This window comes from Saccopteryx leptura, chromosome 2, assembly GCF_036850995.1.
Source record: "Saccopteryx leptura isolate mSacLep1 chromosome 2, mSacLep1_pri_phased_curated, whole genome shotgun sequence".
Lineage (NCBI taxonomy): Eukaryota > Metazoa > Chordata > Mammalia > Chiroptera > Emballonuridae > Saccopteryx > Saccopteryx leptura.
In genome coordinates, this window is record NC_089504.1 from 101927011 (window position 1) to 101954751 (window position 27741).

At 48.2% G+C, this 27741-nt stretch overlaps 1 protein-coding gene and 1 long non-coding RNA gene across 3 annotated transcripts; one reads left to right on the top strand and one right to left on the bottom strand.

The window, feature by feature from the left end:
• Positions 1-2263: 2263 nt before the first annotated feature.
• On the bottom strand, positions 2264-11893 carry NXNL2 (nucleoredoxin like 2). Of its 2 annotated transcripts, XM_066365731.1 has the most exons (3): positions 11288-11893; positions 2689-2885; positions 2264-2634 (listed from the first exon to the last, which is right to left on the bottom strand). In XM_066365731.1, exons 1-2 carry the CDS (start codon positions 11587-11589, stop codon positions 2717-2719), a joined length of 471 nt encoding a protein of 156 aa, XP_066221828.1. In that variant the 5' UTR covers positions 11590-11893; the 3' UTR covers positions 2264-2634; positions 2689-2716. The 2 variants fall into 2 exon arrangements, with proteins under 2 accessions (XP_066221828.1, XP_066221827.1); XM_066365730.1 differs by having other exon boundaries at positions 2264-2885.
• On the top strand, positions 11526-19598 carry LOC136393071 (uncharacterized). The gene is made up of 3 exons (XR_010749028.1): positions 11526-11662; positions 15893-15981; positions 19148-19598. It is a non-coding gene; the product is annotated as an uncharacterized lncRNA (long non-coding RNA).
• The last annotated feature ends 8143 nt before the right edge of the window (positions 19599-27741 follow it).

Here is a 27741-nt window from a genome sequence, read left to right on the forward strand (position 1 = left end):
GCATCAACCTGGGATGCTAAGGACCCAGGTTTAAAACCCTGAAGTCGCCGGCTTGAGTGTGGGCTCAACAGCTTGAGTGTGGGATCATAGACATGACCCCATGGTCACTGGCTTGAGCCCAAAGGTCGCTGGCTTGAGCAAGGGGTCATTCGGTTTGTTGTAGCCCCCCCTTCCCCCCATCAAGGCACATATGAGAAGTAATCAGTGAACAACTAAAGTGCTGCAGCTATGAGTTGATGCCTCTCATCTCTCTCCCTTCCTGTCTGCCCGCCACAGTCTGTTCTTCTCTCTCTCCCTCATTCCCTCTCTTCCTCTAAAAACATAAATAAATAAATTTACCAAATCAATACATTGTACACCTTAAACTCACCCAACGCTAATAATACCTCCATAAATCTGGGGGGGGGGGGATCACACTATTTAATGATTATCCCACATCTGGTTTTAGGAAGAGAGCTGCATCTCCACATGCTTTATTACTGGGGCAGATAACAACCTGATTTGTCTTCAGTCACTTCATGGACCCCCGTGACAGTGGGTCATTGTACAGAGAACCTAATGATGTGGGTCAACGTGACTGAGCCAGGGAGTCCCCAGCTCCATCCTGGTTAAGCCAGCAACGCGGTCTTACCCTTGAAGACTTAGCTCTCACCTCCCGTTCTGTCAAAGCAAGCCAACCCTTCCTTCACTCTGCCCCGCACCACTCCTCACAGGACCTGCTCTGGGTTCCACAAGAGGCAGGTTTACCCCGACTCTCAGCTGAGGGACCCAGTGAGCTGAATAGGGCTGCAGGTGGGGACTGGGCTCGAGGAAAGTGTCGGCATTTCAGGATCCCGATCATCAGATCACAATGCAGTGGGAAAGCAGCGAAGGTACTGGTCTTGCAGACACGACACCCAGTGAGAGGAGGGACCCGAAGCTAGGCTGGAACCCTGATGGCTGCCCTGTTGTTATTGTCAAACACTGCACTGCACGTGGCTTTTATCCACTTGGATACATCAGCCCTTTTTAGGAGACGTCAAGCTTTTGTTTTTAATTTTATTTATTCATTTGAGAGAGGAAAGAGAGAGAGAGAGAGAAGGGAGACACAAGGGGGGAGGAGCAGGAAGTATCAACTCCCATATGTGCCCTAACCAGGCAAGCCCAGGATTTTGAAACAGCGACCTCAGTCTTCCAGGTTGAGGCTTTATCCACTGCGCCACCACAAGTCAGGCTCAGGAGACATCAAGTTTGTCCTGAGGTCGTGACTATAAAGTCTTGATATTTTCACTTCTCTCTAGACTATGACAATGCTATCAAAACTAAATGTGAGAAACAAAAACAAAGAAAAAATCCCAAGAAGACTCAAAATTAAGAACCACCTTCTTGCTTGACTGGTGGTGATGCAGTGGATAAAGCGTCACCCCAGAACTCTGGGGTTGCTAGTTCTAAGCCCTGACGTTGCTGACTCTGGGCATTGGCTCATCAGCATGGGGTCACTGGTTTGAGTGAGGGTAAATTCCCACAGCTCGCCAACTTAAGCCCAAAGGTTGCTGGCATGAAAAGTCCAAGGTCACTGGCTAGCAAGACCTAGGGCTCGACCCCGGTCAAGGAATGTATAAGAAGCAATCAATGCACAACTAAAGTGAAAGCAACTACAGGCCCTGGCATGCTGGCTCAATGGTAGAGCATCAGCCGGTGTATGGATGCCCCAGATTCAATACCCGGTCAGGGCACACAGGAGAAGCGACCATCTGCTTCTCCACCCCATCCCCTCCTCTTCTTTCTTCCTCTCTCTCTCTCTCTCTCTCTCTCTCTCTCTCTTTCTCCCCCACAGCCATGGCTTGATTGGTTCCAGCGCATCAGCTCAAGCACCAAGGATGGCTCCTTGGAGCCTCTGCTCAGGCACTAAAAACAGTTTGGTTGCAAGCATGGCCCCAGATGGGCAGAGCATCGGCCCTAGATGGGAGTTGCCAGGTGGATCCCTATCGGGTGCATGCAGGAGTCTGTCTATCTCCCCTCCTTTCATTTGAAAAAGAACAAAAATAAATATATAAATTTTTTTTTTTAAAAAAGGAAGCAACTATGTGTTGATGCTTCTCACCCTCTCTCTCCCTTCCTGTCTCTCTCTCTTTCAAAAAGAAAAATAATTAATTAAGAAAACCACCTCCTTGGAAAAATAGAACACAGTGTTTGAGGACAGTATTTCTGAGGGCTTCACTCTCCCCGCAAGGGCCCCCGGTTTGCCAGGAGAATAAAGGAACTCAGAAGGCTCCAGTGGAAACAGGCCTGTTTATTAAAGCACACAGATTCTGCAAACTTTAGTAACAAATGCAGTTGTGAAAGGATATCCTTACAGTAAGCAGATCACCAGAAAATGCACCGGTTAATATATTTCTTTACCCAAAGAGCCTGTATCAATACACGTTTTACAAAGATTTCAAACAGCTCAGAGCCAATAGTCACGCTCCAGCACTCCATCCACTGGAGAGAGCTGTGCTGAGAATTAACAGAGGGAGCTGTGAGCAGGCTGGAGGAACAGGGAGGTCACGCTTCCGGAGCCGCGTGGCTGCCACAGCAGGTGCTTCTGCTCCAACACAAACTCCTGCACTTCCTCTCCCCGCTTCCTGCTGCTGCAGCCGGGGTGCTGCACACCTGTCCAGGTCTCCGGAGGTCGCTTCCTGCTGCTGCAGCCAGGGTGCTGCACACCTGTCCAGGTCTCCGGAGCTCGCCCACATCACCCAGAGAAGTTCTGAAAGACTTCGGCGGCCTCCACCCAGTTTTGGAAGCAGGCCCGCCCCCGCTCCCGGATTTGCTTGCGCCCCTTGTCAGTGATGACCTCCCCACTGGGCTTCAGGATCACAAGCCTGGGTGTGGCTGAAATGTGGTACCTGGTCCTCAGCTCGCTGCAGGAGAGAAGAGGGCAGGCTGTGGGTCAGCACAAGGCTGGGGAGCTGGTGCCCACCTCTAAAGGAACCAAAGTCTCCCCGATGCCCACCGGCCAGCCCTGCACAGCCCCAGAACCCAACCCAGGGTGCCCTCCTCCTGTGCTTCAGTCTGTGTGCCCTTTCCTTCTTGCTGACACCAGCTCCACACCAGGACTGTCCCTGACAAGTGCCCACAGTGGTCGGACTGCTCTGTGCCTGTGCCGACCCAAGTTGTGGCCACAGAGACAGGGGACAAAGGAGCCCTCTAAACATGGCTGCTTTGACTAAGAAACTGAATCTTTCATTTTGGTTCATTTTAACAAATTTAAGAAGCCACACGTGGCTCATGGCTATTGTCTCATGCACTGTGATTATAAACCCACAACCAAACCCAGTAAATTTGTATCCCTCGCTACATCTCAAGAGCTTGGGAAATATCAGGTACATAGAATGGTAAAAGTTAGAACTCCATGATTTCTAAATAAATGCAAAAGCTATTCAACTTTCTGCTCCACCCACCCAAGGACATGCTGATTAACATTGTGAATGAAACATTTCTCGGCTACCTTGCCATCCAGTGTAACCCCACAGAGGCCTTTTTACCAAATTATCGGTATTTATTTAGGGATAGGAGCATCCTCCGTCTTAGTTTTGCAAATCTCCCTGTAACCTTCACAGGGATTACTGCCCTCCGGACAGCACAGCTGATGAAAATCCCCTTCCATGGCCACAGCTTGCAAGGGCCTCCCATCAACAGTAATCTGATTTCCCTTGTCTGTCACCCTCAGGACCTTGAACCCGAGTGGAAGGAAAAATGCACTTGAGACCCTGCTGATACCGATTCTCCCCTGACATCTCCATCCCAGTCTTCCCGCTGTATCCCAGCACCCAGGCCAAAGGCAACTCTCCCTTCGAGCAGGAAAACGTGCACAGCACCGGCCCCCAGGGAAAGGAGAATATGCCTTCAAACATCTGTGTGACAGCGACAACCCGGCCGTGCTCTTGGTCACAGAGGGGCTCTTACTCAATTTCCAATAACTGGTGGTACACTGACCACTTAATCAGACCACAAAATAATAAAATTGAAAAAAGATTTTTTTTAAAAAAGCAATTCTTCGGAAAGAGCTTAAAAACTGAATGACCATAAGCAATATTACATATAATATGTAAACAGCAGTGCATATTACATATAAATGTAAATAGCAGTGCAGACTACAAAATAATGAACACCAAGCAAGATGGAGTTTATGACAGATCCCAAGCTGGCATGGGCACGATTCTATACAGTTAGGAAGCTGTGGTCTCAAACACCTGTATCCATGGCTAGGAGGCCTCCAGATAGACGAGTTCTGCATTTATTTACTTATTTATTTGAGAGAGAGAGGGAGGGGGGAGGGACAGACAGGAAGGGAGAGAGATGAGAGGCATCAACTCATAATTGTGACACTTTAGTTGTTCATTGATTGCTTCTCATATGTGTCTTGACCAGGGGGTTCCAGCTGAGCCAGTGACCTTGGGTTCAAGCTCAAGCCAAATGAGCCCATGCTCAAGCCAGCGAACTCAGGGTTTCAAACCTGGGTCCTCAGCGTCCCAGGCCAACGCTCCATCCACTATGCCACCACCTGGTCAAGCACGAGTTCTGCATTTAATTAAGATGCTAGGAAAACAGTGATGGAGCGAACAGCAAGAAGGTGGAAAGAGGCAATAGGACATTAAGAACAGAAATTTAAAAAAAGAACAGAAATCACTGAAACAGGAAATGAATCAACATAGGGTTAGCAGTAAAACCAAACAAGCTTTTTAGGAAAGACTTAAAAGTGGAGCAAGGCTTTCCCAAGACTGGGCCGGGGAGAAGGGCAGACAGAGGTATCTCTGTGCACTCCATCCTCTCTCGGGGACACAGGCAGAGGGCTGTGGTCACTCTAGGAACACACGGCCACACTGGACGGCCCGCTGCTCAGGGAGACTGATGCGGCCGCCACACCAGTTGCTTCTGAAAGCCGGTCCACACATGTCCACTTCTTCCATGAGGAAAACGAAATAGGAGGAAAGAAATGTAAACTGTTATATGAAAACAATCATGCACAATAGAGACAGCCCTGTGGAAATGCATCACAGGACTGACAAACCCAAACCACATCCAACATCAGACCAAGGGGACAAATGGACTCATCACCGACAGCCGTGTGAGTCTGGGAACTGAGGTGGGGCCAATGAAGGACATGGCAGAGATGACCTCCCCAGTGTCCTGGCAAAACCCTTGAATTTCAAAACGGCTAAGAAATCAGCTTTCCCTAAAGGCATAAAACAAAAATCTGAAAGAGACAACCCAAATAGTTCTTTGCACAAAAGCTCAGGGACATGGCCAGCAGCCTGATCTAAGCTTCATCTGGCCACAGGGGCAACTGGGTTATGTCAGCCCTAACCCTGGGCACTAGGGACAAGGCATGCCATGCCCAGCCTGCCAGGAAAGGAAGTGGTGGTCTGGCTGGGGCTGTCACTCCAAGCCTGGAGCTCATTCTCAGGAAGGGAAGCCTGGGCGGCTCTGGAAGGTGGAGAGGGACCGGCAGCCTGTGACCACCTGGGGCCTGACCCAGCCTCTGCTTCCCTGTGAGCTTCCAGCACACAGCCACTATTGCGGCTCCAGGGTCTCCCGTTGGGCAGCATGTCCAGAGCAACAATGCCAGAGTGTAGGGTCCCTAAGAAGCAGTAGCAGCACCCAAGAACCTGTTGGAAATGTGGTCTCCCACCCCTGACAGGGGAGCCCACTTGCTCAAGTTTGCCGGACTTCCCAGGGCCTTGTGCAGCCCCTCCAGGGGCCCAGAGGCAGTGGCAGGCAGGCAGGAACTGAGGACAGTGCCCTGAGAGCTGGTCATGGGGAACTGTGGCCTGCTGCACAGCCTCCATGGCACTCCCTTGGAAAGCACTGCCTCTCCACTTTCTAGCATGAACCAGCCATATGATTCGGGCAAGCTAGTTAACCTCACTACACCCCAGATTCCTCGCCTGCATTGCAGAATAACAGAACCCACCTCCTAGAGCCATTATGAAGATGAAACCTGTACAGCTTAGCAAAAAGCTTGGTGCAGTTAAGTTCTCAGCAAACACTGGCAATTCTCCCTGGGTGGGAAGACTCCAGCCCCAATTCCAGCTGGGCCAGGTGCATAGGAACGGGCAAGCAGCACACTCAGAACCAGTGAGGCTCTGTGGAGCACGTGCTTGTGTGCTGGGAAAGGAGAGGTGTGAGAATACAGCCCACACTACCGAAGGCACTCTTATCACAAGGAGAATGAACTTGCCTGGTGGCCACGACATGGCCAGAGGAAGGCAGAGCCAATAAATGAAAACCGCCTCCTCAGTTCCCTCCCTCCTCCCTCAGACCAGGTCCTGGCTGCTGGGGGCTCAGTTAAGCTGATGAATAACTTTCTTTTGTTTAAGCTTCGGAGTTGCAACATTAAATCACACTCAGACACAGTCAGGGGGATCCAGGCAAGCTGGGCTTTGAGAACAAGGAGGAGGTTTGGAATAGGCATTTTGTTGCTCCAGCTTATCTTGACAGAGTTACCACTGTGGGCCTTGAAATCCCCACCCTGGCAGCCTCTGTCTGGGGACAACTGTAACCTTGGAGCCACACCCTCCTCCCCTCTGGATGCTCAGCTGTGTTCCCAGAGAATAGGTTGTGCCTTGGAAAGGAGAGAACCTTGTTGCTGGGCAGAGGGAAGTCGTGGTAACAGCATGCCCTCAGTGCTGGGTACTGTTGCAATGTTGGTGTGCTCCCTTCACCTAATGCTGTGCCTCACTGTCCCTGCCACACCACTTCTAGGTCACCACGGCAACTTCTGGCTCCAGTCTCTTTCCATCTTGACCACCAGCAGATTGCTATAGAGCAAATCTCTCCTTTCCCCCACCGTGCATCCAACAAGCACTCTGCAGACAGCAAGCACTGGTCAGTGTCCAGTCTGACCTTAGGGGCTGCAGAGAACCCCAAACACACGCTTCTAGATGCATGCTGTTCAGCTCGAGCTGTGCAGGGCACAGGCCTCCCGGGTGAGGAATGCTCCCTGTGTCCCCAGGGGCACAGAGGAAGAGGGGTTGTCAAAGAGGCTCCAGTGTTGGGGGGACGTGTGTGTTCAACCTGTAGAGGTGGGAAAGTGTGTCAAGTGTTCTGGAACTCCAGAGGCAGATAGGGTGGGGGTAGGAGACCAGTGTGGTCAGTGCTGGAGGGGAGGGCAAGATGTGGACAGCCCTGCAGACAACAGGGACTCAGGGATCCACTGCAGAGCTGGGGTAGGCCACTGCAGGACCAGACGGTCTGTGAAGAGATGAGGCAAATTGAGATTAAGAATGCATTAATTGGGAACTGAGGCCAGGCGGACCAGTGAGAATATTCTAACGGTCCAGGACCTAAATGAAGAAAATAGAAATGAGAAGACAGGAAAGGACTGGAGAGCCACTGTGAGGAAATACACTCGAGAGAGGCAGCGTGGCCCCAGCAGCAGAGGCGTCTGCGAAGTGCTGTGCTCTCTGTGACGCTGCAATCTCATACTACGCTGGGCCAGCAGCTCAGAACGCTGGAATGCTGCTGCCTAAAGACAAACATCATGTCCCAGGAGGGGGGTTAGTAAATATATAGACTGTAATATCTGCTTGTTGTTATTTTTTAAGTTTAGAAATGCATTGTTCTTCCTGGTGACCTACTTGACTACCCACCATATGGTTTTGCTATTAACCCCTATCAGAAGGGACCCTGTTCTGGGAGGGGTGGATTTGACCCAGCTGGCCACCACTGGGGAGAACAGCTGCTGGGCCCAGGCATGCATTAAGGTTATTATGAAGTTGGATAAGGCTATGTGTCCGTTCTTCAGAATCAATCCTGAATTTATACTTTTGGGAAATCCCCCCAACAACCACAGACTCAACAGATATGGGGCCTGGCAGGGACATGCTGAGTCAGTAAGTCCAGGAGGAGCTGGACACCCAGGTCAAGAAGGCAGACTCGAGCATCTTGGTACACAAAACAACCCTTCAAAGCAAGGAGTCGTATCACCTCACATCCACTAATCCAGACCTGTTGACCTAAAGGTCAAGGTGCTCCATCTACCTGGCACAAGGCCTGGGGCAATTGTGAAAACCAGAGCAGTAGGGGGTGAGGGGTCTACTCTAGGCCACACTGGGCTCTGCTGAGGTTCCAGAGCCCAAGTGAGCAAGAGTGTTGTCAAGAAACAATCATAAAACCCGTGTGCCATCACCACTGAGCAGGTCTTACCTGCACAGCAACATGCATCAGGAATGCCTGCTGGCAAATTCAGTTGTTACTTCCCTCTTGGACCCATAACAAAGAGAAGGAAGCCGGCAGGATGGCCTGTCCCCACATTTGGGCCTGGAATGTCAGCCTCTCCTCGGGCCCACACTGCCTCTGACTGGAGGACGCCAACACACATATCCCTGCCCAGGCGGAGGGCGGCACTCACACTGGCTTTGTGGGGGCTGCACTGCAAAGCCAGGAGCTGAGCAGCTCTGAAGACAAGGTGAGCAACCCTGGGCATTTTCTTCCTGCAGAGGCATTTGCAGTGGTCCTGGCTCCAGCCAGGCCAAAGTGACCCTGAGGGACTTTGTGGTGATTTCCTCTCTTCCTTCTGACACTTGCTATCAGCAACCCAATGGGCAGCCCCTAGGAAAGACAGCCTCATCAGGACCCAGGGACCCGGAGATTGCTGCCCCAGCCCCACCCTCCCACGGCACCAAGCAGAGTGCGTGAGCTGTTCTGGACACATTAGGGACTTCACCCTGCTGCGTGGATGTTTCCAGAATTTTTTTTTTTTTCAGAGACAGAGAGAGAGTCAGAGAGAGGGACAGATAGGGACAGACAGACAGAAACGAAGAGAGATGAGAAGCATCAGGTTTCGTTGCGACACCTTAGTTGTTCATTGACTGCTTTCTCATATGTGCCTTGACCGCAGGCCTTCAGCAGACCGAGTAACCCCTTGCTCAAGCCAGCGACCTTGGGTCCAAGCTGGTGAGCTTTGCTCAAACCAGATGAGCCCGCGTGCAAGCTGGTGACCTCGGGGTCTCGAACCTGGGTCCTCCGCATCTCAGTCCAACGCTCTATCCACTGCGCCACCGCTCGGTCAGGCAGCTTCTAGAATTCTTTGTTTTTCCTTGGTGGTGGCTAAATTCATTTTGCTCCTTATCTGATTCCATGAATGCAGGTTGGGATCAGCAGAACTGAGGGCACAGCCCCAAGAATCCCTACAAAAGACCCCATTTCCAAACAAACAAACAGCAATGACCGGGTTAACCAAGTGCAGTCTGAAAAGAGGTAGGTGTTAGACATGAGCTAAAAGTTGTCCCTAGCAGCTGCCAGTTTCAGTTAATATTAGGAAACTAACTGACCTTACAAAATCACAATGGCCTACCCCCAAGCCAGTTTCAATTAGGTTGTAAAAATAACTTACTACCCAGGAATCAGGATAGTTTCTGTAAGTTCTAACCTCAGGCTGAAAGGAACCTTCCATCCCCAACAGTACAAAGGAACTACAGTGAGAACATGTGGCAGACAGATGGACAAGACTAACCAGAAGCCAGCAACCTGCACCAACCATTCCCCTACATAACCTCTCCTTTACCTTTTTTACCAAGGCGGTTGTCATCCTTAAGGCACGACCTCCCGCAGCCCAAACAAGCCTCAAATAAATATTCTTCATCAATTCTGATCTCATGAATTCTTTCCCACTGTACCTAACAGTAGAGGTAAGGCGCTAACTTCCCCAAAAGAAAACCCTGAGGCTGGTCCCTCCAGAGATCAGGGAGGCCAGGTGCTTCCTGGGGCCTGAGCTGCTGAGCTGCCGCAGGGGACCTCACCCGCCTTGACCAGGTAAAGGGAAACAGGAGGGTGCTCAGGGTAGGCTCCTCCAGGCAAGTGCAGGTCCTCCTCAGGGAGGAAGCAGAGAAGGCCTCTGAGCCTCAGCAAACACAAAGTGCTGGAACACAGCCAGGGGTCGCTCGTTCACGCGTCAGCGCGCAGTCCCCGGGGCACCTGTGATTCAGCAGTACGCTCAGCAACTCTGGGCTGGGTTAACGTCCCCTTCAAAATCGTGTTCTTTCTAAAGCTGTGTACAACCTGAGTACTAAGCAAATCAAAAGGCATTTTACAACCAGCAGCAGACGTGGTAATGTAGTAATACAATGCATCCCTTTGTACCATCTGCTGACCTCGAGCAGGCTTGCCCCTCTCACCTCTTACTCAGCACCCCAGAAAGCAGGTGTTGGGGAGAGCTACACTTCCACGGGGCTTCTAAAGTTAGCTTCCATTTTCAATTGTCCAGAAGGAACGTCCTCTCAGGACAATTCATTTGGGGGTTAATACCACAACTGAATAATAATCCTCAGAGAAATGTGACACCTGCCCCTGTAAATAAAAGCGCAGAAATTTCCTTCTGCTTCTATTAAGGAGATGGTGGAGTAACGCACTTTGCGAACTGTGATTTAAACCCCCAAGTCGCAACGCTTACACCACAGGAGACCCCAAGGTGCTGGACATTAAGGCCCAAGCCATATTCCCCCTCTGCCAATCCACCCCCAAGATCTCCCTCCATCTCCTCCCTCTTTCCACAAGTCCTCCCTTTCTCCCCTCCGCGAAGTTACCGCGACCAAAGGAACACTACAATTTCTAGCTCATTCATTCTAGCTCTGAAATCCCACAAGCTGAGGGTTTCCCCGTCAGGTCTTTTCTAAAGGAAGACCGGGATGAAATCCTTCAGAGCAAGGATTTTTGTCACCTCTGACGTCTGCCTACGCAGGAGTCCAGAAGCCGGTTCCCCCTACACTGGGTGCCAGAACCGCTTTCACGGTTAGGACATTCCAGCCTCCGGCAGTAAAAATGAAACTGCAGCGTGGCCAGCACAGGGTTCCCCCTGCCCGGAGCCCCGGCGCGTCCCCAGCACCTAGCTCTAGCTCCCCGCACTGCTGGCCTGATCAGCCACTCCACGGTCTCCTGTTCTGACCAGTGCGACCTTCGGGGTCCCCTTTCCTGCTCTTCAGCCTCGGAATCTTCCCTGTGCGGCGGGGCGGGACGCCCGGGCGCCCCAGAGTGGGAACCGAGCACCGCAACATCACCGGAGCTCGGGAGAAACGCAGACTCTCCAAGCCAGAGGGTCCGGACTCTCCAAGACCCCGGGGAAGCAAGCGCTCCAGTTCGCCAGCTGCTACAGCCTCCCTGGGACCCTGAGCAGACTACCAAGTACTCGTGAGCCGCCCAACCCGAGCGGCGGGTGGGGTGGAACTCCCACTGTGGGAGCCAGAGGGTGGGGAGCTCCCGATTTCAGGGACAGGCGCGGGACTGCGGGTACGCGCACGGGAAATCCAGCCCCGGCCGCACTCACTGCCGGTAGGGGTCGTGGAAGGGCAGTGCCAGCCAGGCGCCGGGCAGCTGATGCATGAATTCCTGCATTCCCTGAGCGCTGGCGTCAACGGACACGAAGACCACCGCCAAGGGCGCGGGCGGGCGCGCCTGCTCCACCAGCTCCCGGTAGAAGTCGCAGAGCAGCGGCGTAAAGTCGCGGCTGGGCGAGCAGCCGGCCGCCGCGAAGTACAGCGCCACCACCTTGTTCTGCAGCACAGCCTCGGCCTCCACCCACGCCCCGCCGCAGGTCTCCAGGAGCCGCCCGCCCAGCACATCTACCATGGCCTGCACGGGGCACCCACAGAGAAGGACACTTGCAGAACCAAAGGAGGAAGGAGGGCGGCGGTGAGCGCAGGTAAATGGTCACTTGCAGGTGCGCGATCACCTAAGGCGACAGCGGAGTCCCGCCTCCTTTCGCACCGCCCAGTGCCGGGGCTAGGGCGGAAGCTTCGGCCTAGACAGAGGGGCGGGGACAGTCACAGACACTAGCGACCCAGGTGCAACCTCAGGGCTACAGCGCCGCACTCGCCCCGGCACCGTCCGCCCCGTCCTCTGCCTCGGCGCGCTTCCCCACGTGCTCTTCTCCGCTCCGGGTCCAGCAACCCTGGGAGAGAAAGAAGCCGGGGCTGGGCGATGGGGAGACGTCCCGGCTCTTTCCTGGAGTTTCCCGGGCGCCCTGCGTCCGGCCGGGGAAGGGGGTGGAAGTCGCAAGAGTTCTGCAAGTAATCGGGGGTGGGGAGGGCCGAGAAGCGAATTCCAGTGACCCGCCCTGCTGAAGGCAGTGACAGCAAACAGCCTCAGCTCCTTGTCGAGGCGGGAGGGACATTCCCCGTGAGCGCAGAATTTAAGGGCGCGCCACCAAACTCACTGATCAAGAAAGATATTATAATGCCGTACTTTAAAATCCAAAATGAATGCCGTAAACTTGGGAGATGAACAAAACGACGAACATAGAAATACCTGCCCTCCGAGGCCGGCAGCGTGCACCTCGCCCTGAGTCCCGCCTACCTGCCTGGCGGAGTTCGTATTCCCAGTGGAGACAGAAAAAAAAAAAAAAAAAAAAAAAAAAAAGGCTCTGGGTAAATGAGGGAAATTCCTGGGCTTGCTCCGGGATGGGGAAGGGCCGGGACAGAGAGAGGGCGGAGCCGCGGCGAGTGCCCCGTTTGGGAGCCGCGTCGGTCCCCTTCCGCTTTCCCGCGACTGGAGACGGTCGGGCGCGGACACTGCACAACCTCCCAGGTTGGTGGTGTGAGTGCACTTGGCAGAAGCAGGGCTGAGTGGGAATTCTGCTGGGACTGACGATGGTCCATAAAGAATGCTACTGCAGCCTCCATTCACTGTCATCTGAAAAGAGCAGGAATTTATAGGCAAATCGGAGTTGAAAACCAAGAAGCTGTGGGAGCAGTATAAATCTTGCCTGTGGAGGCCCGTAACTTTGTGAAATCTCAGAAATAAGATGAATGGAATGTCCCTAAATTCTAAATATCAAGACTGTATTCTGATCTGTTTGCCCCCCCCCCCCCATTATCACAACAGTGAGCAAAGTAGTGTAGTAAGATACCAAAAACCTACGATATTAATATTTTAGGGAAAGAAATGTGAAAGTTTCCTGGCTTGCAGAAACGTACTGTGTAGAAGGCTTCCTTCTACTAGGAAGCTTAAAGAGCATTTTATTAATTTGGGCTAGGCGTGCACACAGATTTTGTAGATATGGTTTTTTGTGGGGGGGGAGGGTTACAGAGACAGAGAGTCAGAAGGATAGATAGGGACAGACAGGAACGAGAGAGATGAGAAGCATCAATCATTAGTTTTTCGTTGCGACACCTTAGTTGTTCATTGATTGTTTTTCTCATATGTGCCTTGACCGTGGGGCAACAGCAGACGGGTCCAAGCTGGTGAGCCTTGCTCAAACCAGATGAGCCCGCATTCAAGCTGGCGACCTCGGGGTCTCGAACCTGGGTCCTCCACATCCCAGTCCGACGTTCTGTCCACTGTGCCACCGGCTGGTCAGGCTAGATATGGTTTTTATGCTTGTGTGATTTGCACCAAGTCAGGATGGCAGATAGCATTGTATTGTAAATGAGAGGGGAAGGAGATTTAGATTCCAGTCCTTCCCCCCACACATGTAAGGAAGCAGGTCATTAGCTAGCCAGGTGCAGGAAGGGAGAGATTGAAAAAATCTCTTATTTGATGAGCCATTTGTAGGCATTTATCCCCTAGTGCCATGGAAACTACCCCTCCCCTCCTGAAAGTGTGTAATTAATGTATATATCTCTAAACAAAGGAATGGCAAATGAACACTAGAAAATGTAGGAATATCTTTTAATATGTGGAATAACATTTTTCCTATTGTGTCACCTTGTAAAAGTTTGGATGTATAGGAATGTTTTTATGAATCCTATAGACAAATGTAAGCTTGCTAATGAATTATGTCCCATCCCCCTCCTCCTTTTCCTGCCGTGTGTGCGTGCGTGCGTGTGTGTGTGTGAACAAAGGTATATAACCTGCCGCAAGGGCTGTGCCAAGACACACACACAATTTGGGTCTGTGAATGCCCCATGTTAGTCATATGCGGCCGGCATATTTAATAAATCTCCTCCTTTAATAAAACTCCTTAAAATTCATCTGGACTTGGTGTCTCTACGTAAACTGGCGGGATTGAGGTATGGGTACTTTACAACAGTAGAAAACATTCCTTTTAGTGTTATTCACCCACGGGAGACATTTCCAGTTATTTGTATAAATGCTGTATGCTGAGGGAGAGGTGGGTCTGTTCCCAGGAAAGTAGCCCATGTAGGTACCCCTCCCTCTTATCCAGGGAGCCCTGGGAGACACAGTGGAGGCCATGAAGTGGACAGCCCCCACTCCACCAGGTGATCCTCCTCCTGTGGCCGCTCTATGTGTATTATGGGACTTCACCCTCAAGAGCTCCTCACACAGGCCCAAGGGAAGATGACACAGTTAGGCTCATTCCCTAGCTCCTCGTCTAGAGGGTGTTCTCAACCAGTCTTCCAGGGACTTCTCAGGGCCCTTCCTGCTGCAGGAGGCTGCTGAGAGTGACAGGAAGGGCTAAGTTCAACCTGGGTGACCAGGGTCTACCTCTCCACTTGTCCTCATGCACTGCCCCCAGGCCCCCAAGCATGGCAGACACTGTCCACCCCCAGCTAACCTAGCCTGAAGCCTAAGAGTTAAAGGAACAAACTGGGGGAGTGAAGATAAAGGGCATGGGTTTCAGTGCTCAACGTTTAGCTGTTCACACTCCCTCGTTGGTCTCCTGGCTGCCCCTTCAAGCTCTGCCTTTTTCAGAGTCCTGTGTCCTCTTATAGACTGAGCTCCTTCCTGCGGTCTGCGGGCAGAATCACAGCATAAAAAGGGACCACGGGCTGAAGTGATTCTTTCAGCTTCTGATAACCTGCCAAGTTCACTCGGCAACGCAGGCCCCGAGCCAGCAGTTTCCGGACGCGGCCTGCAGCCTGGGCCCAGAGCCACCCAGCAATGAGGGTCCAGAGAGCATCTCTCATTTCCCTGCCCATCCTTCCACTCAGCTTTTCAACCAGTGTGTCTGCTGGTGGTGAATTTCTGCTTCCTACCAGTTATTTTCCTAAAAAGAGAAACCTTTACAGTTTTAGCCATGACTCTGTTGAAGAGCATTTGCCGAAACACGCACCGTTTGGGAGATCCCAGTCTGGCTCATTCAGATGATTGTCAACACACTGAAACAGCGCGATCCTAGCCCAGAGTCAGAATCACAAATTCTCCCTCCTTCCTTTCCTACATTTTAGAGTTCAGGTCTCTCTCAGCAAGTCTCCTAGCAGCTTTTAGTAAGGTATAGTTTACACAGATATCATTAACCCTTTGAGTAGTGAGGTGTTTTTTTTCATGCTTGCTGACCTGCGGGAGTGAGGTTTTTTCAAAAAAAGAAATTAGTCCCAGTTACAGTTTTATTAACTTAAAATCATGTTTGTTAGATAACCAATTTATGGAAGCAAGAAGAACATACATTTGCCTTTTTTTAATGTTGCCTTACACATTTTTAAAATGAATCAATCGTACTCTGGATGGTCAGGAGGCACGAGGACGTACATGATCATTTGTACTACTCAAAGGGGTAAATTGCCTATTTTAAGTGAACGACTCATGTAATAAATTTAGAGCTGTTCAACCACCTAAACATTTCCCTCACCCAGAGACTCCTAGGGTCTCCTGGCAGGTTTTCTCCTTCTCGCACCAGCCCGCCTGCAGTCAGCTGCGTTGCTTCTCTAGTTTTCCCTCTGTAAGGACAGTGGTGTTTTCCTCCTGGCTGCTTTCATTTCACATGTTTGTGAGATCCATGCATATGGTAGCCTGTATCAGTCCATTCCTTTTCCTCTGTCGTGTTCCATTGTGAGGACACACCATGTTGTGTTTGTCCAGTCGCTGGCTGATGGAAATTTCAGTTATTTCCATTTGGGGGCTATTATGAGCAACCCTGCTACGAATATTACTGTAGTTGACACATTTTCTGTAGATGTTCCTTTTTTCAATTCTCGTGTGTATATTCCTAGGAACCTAGGATCTTGTGAGTTTATACTTTTTTTTTTTTAAGAAACTCAACTGTTATCCGAAGGGGCTGCAGCAGTTTCTCGACCCCTTCACCTCCACCGTGGCCTGGTTTTGGATTAGTCATGCTGGTGAGTAGTTGTATTATATCCATTCCCCTATTGACTAAGGATGTGAAGCATCTTTTTGTGTTTACTGACCATTTGTATAGCTTCTTCAGAGCAATGTCTACTCAACTGTTAGACTTTTACTTAAGACTGTCATGTGAAAGAGTTCTTTATATATTCTGGGTACCAATCCTTTATCGGTATGATTTGCAAATATTTCCTCCCAGTCTGTGGCTTCTCTCATTTTCTTAACAATGGCTTACCAAACAAAGGTTTTAATTTTGACGAAGCCTAATTTATCAACTTTTACCTTTTATGGATTGTGGTTTTGGAATTGATATAAGAAATCTTTGTCAAAGCCAAGGTCACAAATATTCTCACCTATGATTTCTTCTAAGTTCTATAGTTTTAGCTCTAGCATTTAGGTCAATGATCCATTATGATGAAGGTTCTAAATTTAACTTTTTGCATGTGACTATCCAATTCTTCCAGCCTCACTAGTTGAAAGGGAGATCTTACTTTTTTCTATTGAATTAACTATCTCTGAAGAAAACCAGTTGACCATGAATGTAAGGATTAATAAAGAGTGAAAAATATATCCTGCCTGACCTGTGGTGGCGCAGTGGATAAAGTGTCGACCTGGAAGTGCTGAGGTTGCCAGTTCGAAGCCCTGGGCTTGCCTGGTCAAGGCACATGTGGGAGTTGATGCTTCCAGCTCCTCCCCCCTTCGCTCTCTCTGTCTCTCTCTCCTCTCTCTCTCCCTCTCTGTCTCTCTCCATTTCTCTCTCCTCTCTAAAATGAATAAATAAAATAAAAAGATTTATTCTAAAAAAAAAAAAAGAAAAAAGAAAAAAGAAAAATATATCCTTACACCAGGTACGATGCTATCTTGATTACTTTGATTCATAGTAAGTTTTGAAATTGGGAAGTATTAGTTCTCCAAATTTGTTGTTCTTTTTCAATATTCTTTTGGCTATTCCAAGTCCTCTGCATTTTCGTTAAGAATTTTAGGATCAACTTGTTCATTCCTCCAACAAAGCCGGCTGGGATTCTTACTTCTTTTTTTTTTTTTTTACAGAGACAGAGAGTCAGAAAGAGGGATAGACAGGCAGGAACGGAGAGAAATGAGAAGCATCAATCATTAGTTTTTCGTTGCCACACCTTATTCATTGATTGCCTTCTCATATGTGCCTTGACCGTGGGGCTACAGCAGACTGAGTGACCCCTTGCTCAAGCCAGCATCCTTGGGTCCAAGCTGGTGAGCTTTGCTCAAACCAGAAGAGCCCGCACTCACGCTGGTGACCTCAGGGTCTCGAACCTGCGTCCTCCACATCCCAGTCCGACGCTCTATCCACTGTGCCACCACCTAGTCAGGCCCGGCTGGGATTCTTAAACGGATAGCCACATTATGAGCCTTCTGGCCCATGACATGGAATGTCTCTCACTTTATTTAGATCTCCTTTAATTTATAGATTTCAGGATAAAAATCTCACAATTTTATTAAATTTATTTTTAAATATTTCAACCTTCTTGATGCTATTGTGGATGGAATGAATTCCATCTCAGATAGTTCCTTGCTATGGTTATTGTCTATATAGAAATACAATTGATTTTTATATATAGATCTTCTATTTTGCAATCTTGCTGAATTCGTTTTGCCACTGGATTTAAAAGGTTTTGGTTTTTGGTATCTATATTCAAAGGATATTGATCTGTAGTACCCTTGTGATGTTCTTGTCTGGCTTTGGCATCAGACATATAGCATATAGCTGGTAAGTATTCCCACTTCACTTCTCTTTTCAGAGTCTTTGAAAGGTTGGTATTATGTCTGCTGTTACTGTCTGGTCGCCAGTGAAGCTCTTTTGCCCTGGGCTTTTATTTCATGAGAAGAGTCTATTTTGAGTCCATTTCTTTGTTGTAGATCTATTGAAATTTTCTATTTCTTCTTCACTTAAGTTTTGCTAATTTGTCTAAGACCATTTCACTTGAGTTGTTCCATGTGTTGGCATAAAGTTATTCACAGTACTTCTTTACAATTGCCTTAATATCTATAGGGTTGGTAGTCATCTCCCCTCTGTTGTTCCTGACGTATTTATTTCTTGGTCAGTGTAATTCAAGGTTTGCCGAACATGTTGATCTTTTCCAAAAGCCAACTATTGGTCTCATTGATTTATCTTTATTGTTTTGTTTTCTATTTCACTGATTTCCATATTCGTCTTTACCTTTTCCTCCTGTAGCTTTAGATCTATTTTGCTTTTTTTCCCCCTCGCTTTCAAAGTGGAAGCTTAAGACTATTAATTTGAGGTCCTAATATACTTAGCTATGAATTTCCTTCTAAGCACTGTTTAGCTGTCCGTTAATTTTGACATACTGTGTCTTGCTTAGCACTTATTAGGAAATGATGTTCAATTTATTTTACCAACCCCTCTTTAATGTTATTATAGATTTTGCAAGGTAACAGGGAATTTAATATAAAACATAAGTTGCTAGTTAACCAAATTCAAACTCTCTCAGATTCTGAAAACTTCTTTCCCTACCTATGTATTATAGTCCCATAATCACACTGACATAAACTGTCTAGAAAGTATGCCTGACCTGTGGTGGCGCAGTGGATAAAGCGTCGACCTGGAACGCTGAGGTCGCCGGTTTGAAACCCTGCACTTGTCTGGTTAAGGCACATATGGGAGTTGAAGCTTCCTGCTCCTCCCTCTTCTCATTCTCTCTCTAAAAAAATGAATAAATTTTAAAAAAAATTTAAAAAAAAGAAAAAGTAAACTAACATGTTGACTTTAGGCGATCGCAGACACACTCCTGTCATAAATTCAGATGGTTTGTAGACCGAGTTCTAGCCTCTTGTAACCAACGTGAATTCTGTCAAACACACAGCTAAGGTTCAGAGAAGCTCCACATGTATATGACAAATGAACTGTGACAAAATACTGTTACTTTGTTCCTAAAGTATGTTTCTTTAAATCCTCTCTTCCAATTATAAAATGGTATCAATCCACTTTCCAAAGTTAATGTGTGAGAGAATGAGACAGCAGTCTACAGGTGAAAATCACTTTGGTACATGAATTTCCCTATCCTCTAGGTTTTCTATGTTTTGCTTTAAAACTGGGTATCCTTTCAGGATCAAATGAAGGTAATCAGAGACTTGAGTTTCACTGGTTTTTTTGTTTGTTTATTTTTCAGAGAAAGGGAGACCCAAACAGGAAGTAGAAAGGGAGAGAGATGAGAAGCATCAACTCATAGCTGCGGCACCTTAGTTGATCATTGATTGCTTTCTCATTCGTGCTTTGACTGGGGGCAAGGGGGCTCCAGCCAAGCCAGTGACCCCTTGCTCAAAGCAGCCACCTTGGGCTCAAGCCAGCGAGCGACCTTTGGGCTCAAGCCAGCGACCACGGAATCCTGTCAATGATCCAGTGCTCAAGCTGGTGACCTCAGGTTTTGAACCTGAAACATCAGCATTCCAGGTCAACACTCGATCACTTGGTCAGGCATGTTTCGTTTCTGATGAAGCTGTCAACATCACTTGACTGCTGAAGCCTGAGGGTTCTCCATCAGGCATCATTCCTAAGACCAGTGGTAGTCAACCTGGTCCCTACCACCCACTAGTGGGCGTTCCAGCTTCCATGGTGGGCGGTATCAGAGCAACCAAAGTATAAATAAAAAGATAGATTTAACAATACTAAGTTGTTTTAAAAAGATTTATTCTGCCAAACTTAGCAAAAATCCAACATAAAGTACTTGGTAAGTAATTACTATTATATGCTTTAACTTGCTGTAACTCTGCTTTATAAATTCTATAAAGAAAAGTTACTTCCCTACTTTATAAATCACCATTACTGTGGAACCGGTGGGCAGTTAGAAAATTTGACTACTAACAGAGATACAAAAGCGGGCGGTAGGTATAAGAAGGTTGACTACCCCTGCCTAAGACAGTCATTGTAACAGAGTCTGGATGCAAAAGGGCGAACCAGGAATGCCACTTGCTGATAACCTGACAACCTGGACATGTTCACAGGGCTCCAGACAAAACAACTTCAATCATTTCTACAGTCCCAGTGTCTTAAGATTCTTAGAGTGACATAAAACATAATCTGGAACTTTAAAACGGAGGAAGATTCAGGTCAAGGTTATTAGAAACACAAAAGTGTGTCCTCATTACCCGGAGATACAGCTTTGCAATTAAAAATGCCATGACTTTTAATTACCCCTGAAATCCAAGACAGGAAATCTCAAGCTTGAGTGTGCATCAAATTCCTTAGGCATGAGGGAAAAGTGCTTAGACTGTAGTTTCCTGGGTCCCGATTTCAGTCTGTGCGAAGATCAGGTACCTGCATTTTAATAACCCTCACCCAGACGGTCTCACGGCTGACTTTCACACTGTACTGAGACACTAGCCTAAGAATTTATTTTTATAGACCAATCATTTTTGATGACTAACAAAATTATTGTGTAGCCAATTCCTATTCCATGCCTCTTGAACCCCTTGCTGCCCCAGAAGTAGTAACTTAAAGGTAAGTTATAAGCACAATAGCAGACCCTGAGGAAAATGCGCGCACAAAGCCACCTTTTGAAGATGTAAGGAGCGTGCTCGCTTTGGTAGCACATATACCAGCGGTTCACAACCTGTGGGTCGCGACCCGTTTTGGTCATTTGACCCCCGCCGGGGTTGCGACCCACAGGTTGAGAACCGCTGACATATACTAAAGATATAAGGTAGCCGCAGAATTTTCTGGAAGAGGTCTGGGCTCATGACAATTAAAAGTATGTGAACCAGCCCTGGCTGGTTGGCTCAGCGCTAGAGCATCAGCCCGGCATGTGGAAGTCCTGGGTTCAATTCCCGGCCAGGGCACACAGAAGCGCCCATCTGCTTCTCCACCTCTTCCCCTCTCCTCCTCTCCGTCTCTATTCCCCTCCTGCAGCCAAGGCTCCATTGGAGCAAAGTTAGCCCAGGCACTGAGGATGGCTCCATGGCCTCCCCTCAGGCGCTAGAATGGCTCCGACTGCAGTGGAGCAACACCCCTTGGTGGGCATGCCGGGTGGATCCTAGTCAGGCGCATGCAGGAGTCGGTCTGTCTGCCTCCTCCTCTCTCCCACTTCTCACTTCAGAAAAATACAAATACAAAAAAAGGGGGGGGGCATGTGAAATAACAGTATGACAAGACAGGGACAAATGTGTGCAAAAGAAACGGGTTCTGCTGGCCAACAGGCCACCGGGACTAGTCGGCTGCTCCTTTCCCTGCAACTGCAGGTGTGGTGGCAGGTGGAGGAAACAGCAAGACCCTCAGGGCCACCCAGGCAAGCATATGCCGAGCAAGGCAAGTGCCCTACTGCCCAGCAGACCCTGCAGCCACCCGCTCTCTCCCACTGTCATGCAGGACCAGCTCCGAGACACAGATAGGCTTGCCGCGTGGACTTTGGATGTGGCCATGTGGACTTGGGGTGGCTCTCCTGTCTGGAAAGCCCTCTCTTCCTAGGATAGTTGTTCCACGACAGACCTCATACAAATAAAGCTGTTCTCTCACTGCACCTGCTTCCAGGAACTGGCCTGAGGAAAGGCTAGGCAGCAAGGTCCTTAGGGGCCAGGACACAGCCTGACTTCTGAGGCATGTCATCTCAGTGTCCAGCTGGTAGCACCCATCACCTGAGACTACACTCACCACTGGCCGTCCAGCTGTGGCAGTGATGGCTGACCCAATCATGACCTTTTGGACAGGTGGTGTAGGTGGTGAGAGCCCTGGTAGACAGGACAGCGAGATCCACCCTGACTCCACCTGGTACCCGCCAGAGCACTCAGTCACGGGCGGGCTCCCACCATGCTTGGGAGATGTGGAGATGCGTGTGCTGAAAGCATGTCCTCGGATGCTCCCAGTCCCTGGGGAACCTTGTGCGCCGACCATTCCCTTCCTGAATGTTGCACTTACATTATTTCCCTCGGATGGACTGGGTAGACTGTGTTCTGAGTCATGGAGATCCAGGACTTGTTAAAAAAGCAGCGTTTTCAACCACGGTCTGCAAACTGGTGCCAGTCCAATGCCGGTCCACAAAAGAGTTAAGCACCCTGATGTTGTATGAAGATTATAGACCCAATGATCTTAGTTGAATTTGCTTATGCTCAGAGTGATTGCCACTTATCAGCCTGTGTCACTGATGAAAACACTACTGAGGTTGTCTTAGATAGCTTTGTAACTTGTAGGCTCGTTCAAACAACTCTGCACTCTGCAGAGCATTTACAAATCATGCACAACAGACAAAAAGCGTTCAGACAGACATGTCGTGTTCAGGGCATTCTACATGTGGAATTCAGAGATCAAGCACCAGCTTGCACCCGTTGCACTGTTCTGCTTGTAAGAGGAAACTTCATTCGCTGCATGTTTCCCCTTCAGCGACTAGGTCACCAGCCCCCACATGTAACAAGCTTGAACACTACCGCTCCAGATAGTACTTCCCAGTGAACAAGGACTTCACCATCTAAAAAATTTATGACACAAGAGCCTTAAAATCTTCCCTTTAAAGACCATAAAAAGGAAACCAAGAAAAAATATTAACATGATCCTTAAAAAGGGTCTTTAACAAATGTATGATGATTTTACCTTATAGATGTTATAGTTTTATAAAGTGCAAAGGAATATTGGCGATATGGTTAGTTATAAAAGGGACTTCCTCTTCTTGGAAAAATTAACAATTAGCCTCAGAACAATTAGCCTTGGAAAAATTAACAATTAGCCTCAGAAAAGGCCTCTCAAATCAATTTTGAAAAATTTCTGACTTACCTTCAGTTCAGTGTTCAGTCAGCATATAAACTATTAAGTCAAAACTCAGATTTTTCCCACAGCATAAGGAAAACATTAAAATACATTTGTTTCCATGAAAGGTAGAGCTGGCCTTTCCCCACAGGTGGTGGAGGTAAGAATACAGAATCTTGTTTAATTGTGTAATTCCCCCAATTCAAGTTAAGATGGGTATTTACCCAAAACCACACCTAGCGCTTCCCGTTCCAGCTTGACACTGTCACTAGAATTGTTTTTAAATAGAAAAACAAGACAATTTTAAGATGTTTTCCTTTATGAAAACAGAAAAAGGTTTAGATACCAATGGGATTTCACCTTGCAATTCATAATGCACCATCAGCTAGTGTGCGCATCATACCCGAGAAGAGAAGCAGCAGGTGTGACATTGACCGGGCAAGGCCCTGCCCACGTCCTCACTGGAGAAGGCTAGGCAGCAACAGCCCTGGTGGACTCCGAAGTGCTTACATTCTGCCAGCTAATGGTCAGCTAGGACAGTCAGGACTGTGAATTGAGGCTACGATGGCACTTCTGTTATACTTGCCGTGTTCTCTAAAAGCCTGCTACACCACTCTGATCACACAGACAATAAAGATGCCTAAGTGGCAGCTGTGAGACATGAGCCCCCCACGAAGCATGCACAGCAAGGACTCTAGTTAGTCATCAATGCTTTCATCGGCTCCATCTCTCTGCTTTCATAGGACAAAAGCATGCTCTCGACACCCACGCCTTCCACACTATCCCAGGTGCCCCTGCAGAACCAAAGCCAGCAGTCCCATTACACACCAGCACCCAGTCGCCGTCCTCTGGCAGTCCCAAGTTACCTCATTGGAGCACACATTAAAATAGAATGAAATCCTGCTGCAACATAAATCAAGCAGCCAACCTTCCTTAGAACGTGTGGGAACCAATATGAACAGTCCGTATCAAAAACCTATGATGGGATGTCCAAACACTAAAGTGTATTTTAACACCTGTAAACTCCCCTCAGCCGAGAAACAATCAACTTGGAAGACTTCTCCAAAAAGGAACTAATTTCAGATCCTAACAGGAAAAGAAAGGCAGTGATTAATTAAACACGGTGCATCGAGGCTCACCCAGGGGGAATGCAACGTGGGGCCCACACTGTGCAGAAGCCACATTTCACTGGGCTCAATTGTCCTTTCTAAAGACAGCACCCCTTTGGCAGCATTTGTTCTGAAGGTGGACCTGCTACTTAAATTACTACCAGTCGGGCCACTGCCTGACATTGCAAAGTCTTAAGAAGTTTCACAAAAGCAGACGAGTGATCATGACGCCATGACGGGAAAACTTGAACAAAACACGGATGCATACCTTTAATTAAAAAGGTCAGAAGGACAGTCTAGCCCTTGGTTACAATAAAATAAACATTCTGCTGGAACATCCCACTAACATTTCAAGACTGCTTATTACAATTTGTAGGTATGTGGGAGGTGCTAGTTTTTTGGGGGGGAAAGAAACAAAAGAATGAAAATTTTCCTGACATTATAGAATAAATAAATGCAACTATAAGGAACTAAAAATGTAATTTCAAAAGTTAAAAAAAACCTCAAAACACAGCAAGGTCTTAAACAGCAATGCTGCCATCTGTAAGGCCCAGCCTCCCGAGAAAATCCCGGTATGAAGGGGCCACATCCCCTCTGCATCAAACTAAGGGTGGCATCATGCCCGCTCCAGTGTCACGCTGCAAAGTCCCAGGCAGGACAGTCCCCATAGGCAGACAAGGAGGACAAGTCGGAAGGGTAAGTTACTTGCCGCAGACACCACCAAGACTAAGTGGACAACCAGATCTAGAACTCCTGTTCATTGTCATACACCGTATTTATCTATCCTTTATAGCAAAACATGGCATTAGTATAATTTTAAAAATTAGTCTGTCAAAATAAATGGCCTGCCTATAAGATTTCTTTTCCATTGTGGGGTTGCCAGTACGGAAGCCAACTAAATTTTAATATTATATGCTACGGGCTGAACTGTAATCCCTCAAAATCCATGTTGGAGTTGTAAACCCCCGAAACCCCTGGCTCCTCAAAGAGTAACTGTATTTGGGGACACGGCCCTTAAAGTGGTGACTAAATTGAAATGAGGGCCTAATCTGGTATGACAGTGTCCTTATAAGAAAGGGGCACACAAGAGAGAAAGAACAGGTCAGGACAAAGGAGAAAGATGGGCATCTGCAAGCTCAGGAGAGGCCCAAGGAGAAACAAACCCTGCTGACATCCTGACCTTGGACTTTCAGCCTCTGTTGTTTCCATCATGCTGTCTGGTACATATGGTGTGTAGAATTTTATCACAAAGCTCCCTTTCAAGGGCCTACCACATACATTTAATTAATCACAGCATGGGCTCCAGCCAGTTGGCTCAGTGGATAGTGTTGGCCCAGTGTGCAGATGTCCCAGGCTCAATCCCTGGTCAAGACAAACATGAGAAGCAACCATCTGCTTCTCTTCCCCTCCTTTTTTTTTTTTTATACAGGGACAGAGAGTCAGAGAGAGGAATAGATAGGGACAGACAGACAGACAGGAACAGAGAGAGACGAGAAGCATCAATTATCAGTTTCTTGTTGTGACACCTTAGTTGTTCATCGATTGCTTTCTCATATGTGCCTTGACCGCGGGCATTCAGCAGACCAAGTAATCCCTTGCTGGAGCCAGCGACCTTGGGTCCAAGCTGGTGAGCTTTTTTTTGCTCAAACCAGATGAGGCCGCACTCAAGCTGGCGACCTCAGGGTCTCGAACCTGGGTCCTTCGCATCCCAGTCCGATGTTCTATCCACTGCGCCACCGCCTGGTCAGGCTCTCTCTTCCCCTTCTTGCAGCCAGTGGTTCAACTGGTTAGTGTCAGTACCAGGTGCTGAGGATTGCTCAGCTGATCCAAGCATCCTCAGGTGCTAAGGATAGCTCGGTTGATCGGCCCCAGATGGGAGTTGCTGGGTGGATCCCAGTCAGGGTGCATGTGGGGGTCTATCTCACTATCTCGCCTCATCTCACTTAAAATTATTTTTTTAATCACAGCATTACCCTTCTTAAAAGTAGGATTATCAAACAAAATAAGGGCCAGTGATGATGGCTGAGACATTTCTCTACTTTTCACAAATGTGAATTAAACAAATGCACATCCGTTTCCTGTGTTCTGCTGTGCTCTCTGCCCCCTGAACTGCTCAGAGGCAGTTCCTGCAGTTGTGGGACAGTGCAGACTGTGGACTCTGTCTACACAGATATGCTGTCCAGACTTAACACCCTGCTTTCCCTGCAGGGCTGTCTGAAAAAGACCAAGTCTTGTCCCTCCTGGTGTGACAAATCAGACTAGGGATAAATTAAGACACCAACCCAGTAGTTGGAACTATTTGACAAAAGTACTACAGGACAACTCAAAGCAACATTATGGTAACATCCCTGGCACAGACAGCAAGCGCAGTCTACAATAACAAACAACTTCCAGGAAGAACACCTCGTCGCCAGAGGCCACTCATTCTTCCAGTGGGTGACACAGCCTGCCACATGGGCATGGACACAGTACAGGGAGCAATGGCCAGCTTGCCTGCAAATCCTTTAGGAGACAAATTTTTTTTTTGTCAGAGAAAGGGACAGATAGGGACAGACAGGAACACAGAGATGAGAAACATCAATTCTTCATTGCGGTTCCTTAGTTGTTCATTGATTGATTGATTTCTCATATGTGCCTTGACCGGGGGGCTACAGCAGACCAAGTGGCCCCTTGCTCAAGCCAGTGACCTTGGGCTCAAGCTGGTGAGCCTTGCTCAAACCCAATGAGCCGCGCTCAAGCTGGCAACCTCAGGGGTTTCGAACCTGGGTCCTCTGCATCCCAGTCCGATGCTCTATCCACTGCGCTACCACCTGGTCAGGCTAGGAGACAAATTTAAGGCAAAAAAAGCTTTAAAGCTATCTTCACCATATTTTTGAAGATGATTCAGAAAGCTGAATTTCAACACCACTTGCTGAGGACCTGTGTTGACATCAGGGTCTTCTGAAGGCAGCCTTCTGTCCATTTCACAGCACAATCTGCTTCAGCACTGTCAACAGGAAGATACTGGACTTTAAGGTTATGTGTAATGGGCCTGACCTATGGTGGCGCAGTGGATAAAGCGTTGACCTGGAAATGCTGAGGTCACCGGTTCGAAACCCTGGGCTTGCCTGGTCAAGGCACATATGGGAGTTGATGCTTCCAGCTCCTCCCCCCCTTCTGTCTCTCCTCTGTCTCTCCCTCTCCTCTCTAAAATGAATTAAAAAAAAAAAAAGGTTATGTGTAATGGGCCAATCCTATAAAAAATCACAGGTCGTTCGTGTGCCACTTCAAGCTCTTACATCCCCCAGAGCGTGAATTGTCAAGCATAAGTGAAAGTCACGGAGGATGAAGAAAAAGTGGAGGCAGGAACGTGCTCATGATACAGGTGGCAGCATCCTCACCCACTGGTAATGGCCAGTGTGAAAAAGACAAGACACACAGAAGGGTCAGCGCCTGCATCAGTGTTACCATCGCCCCGGGCCCGGTGCGCCCTCATGTAGAACTCAAGCAGAAAGAATGCAATGTCCTACATATGCACAATGATGTGCCAGGCAGTACCCAACACCACCTGCCACTGAGCTCCCAGCAAGGCAGTACCACCTGCCACTGGGCTCCCAGAACTTAAGAGCTGAAGGCCAATGTAAGGGCAGACAGAGACTATATAAGGATGTCCGTAGAAGTAATATAAAAACACCAAATTCTCTAAAACACAGCAGCCTAAAAAGAAACTCACAAACACATGACATAAAACAAACTATTCCTTTCAAAATTCTGTGTAAGATTTTGTGCTATGGACCTAAGAAATCCAGGTTTTATAAGAATATTAATGATATGTTTAAAAGGATCTTTGAAATAGAAAATAGTGTTTACATTCTCATAATGGAAATTACTCAATTTCTTAAGCATTCTTCTCTCCAAATATATACTTATTTTTGCAGGAAAAAATAA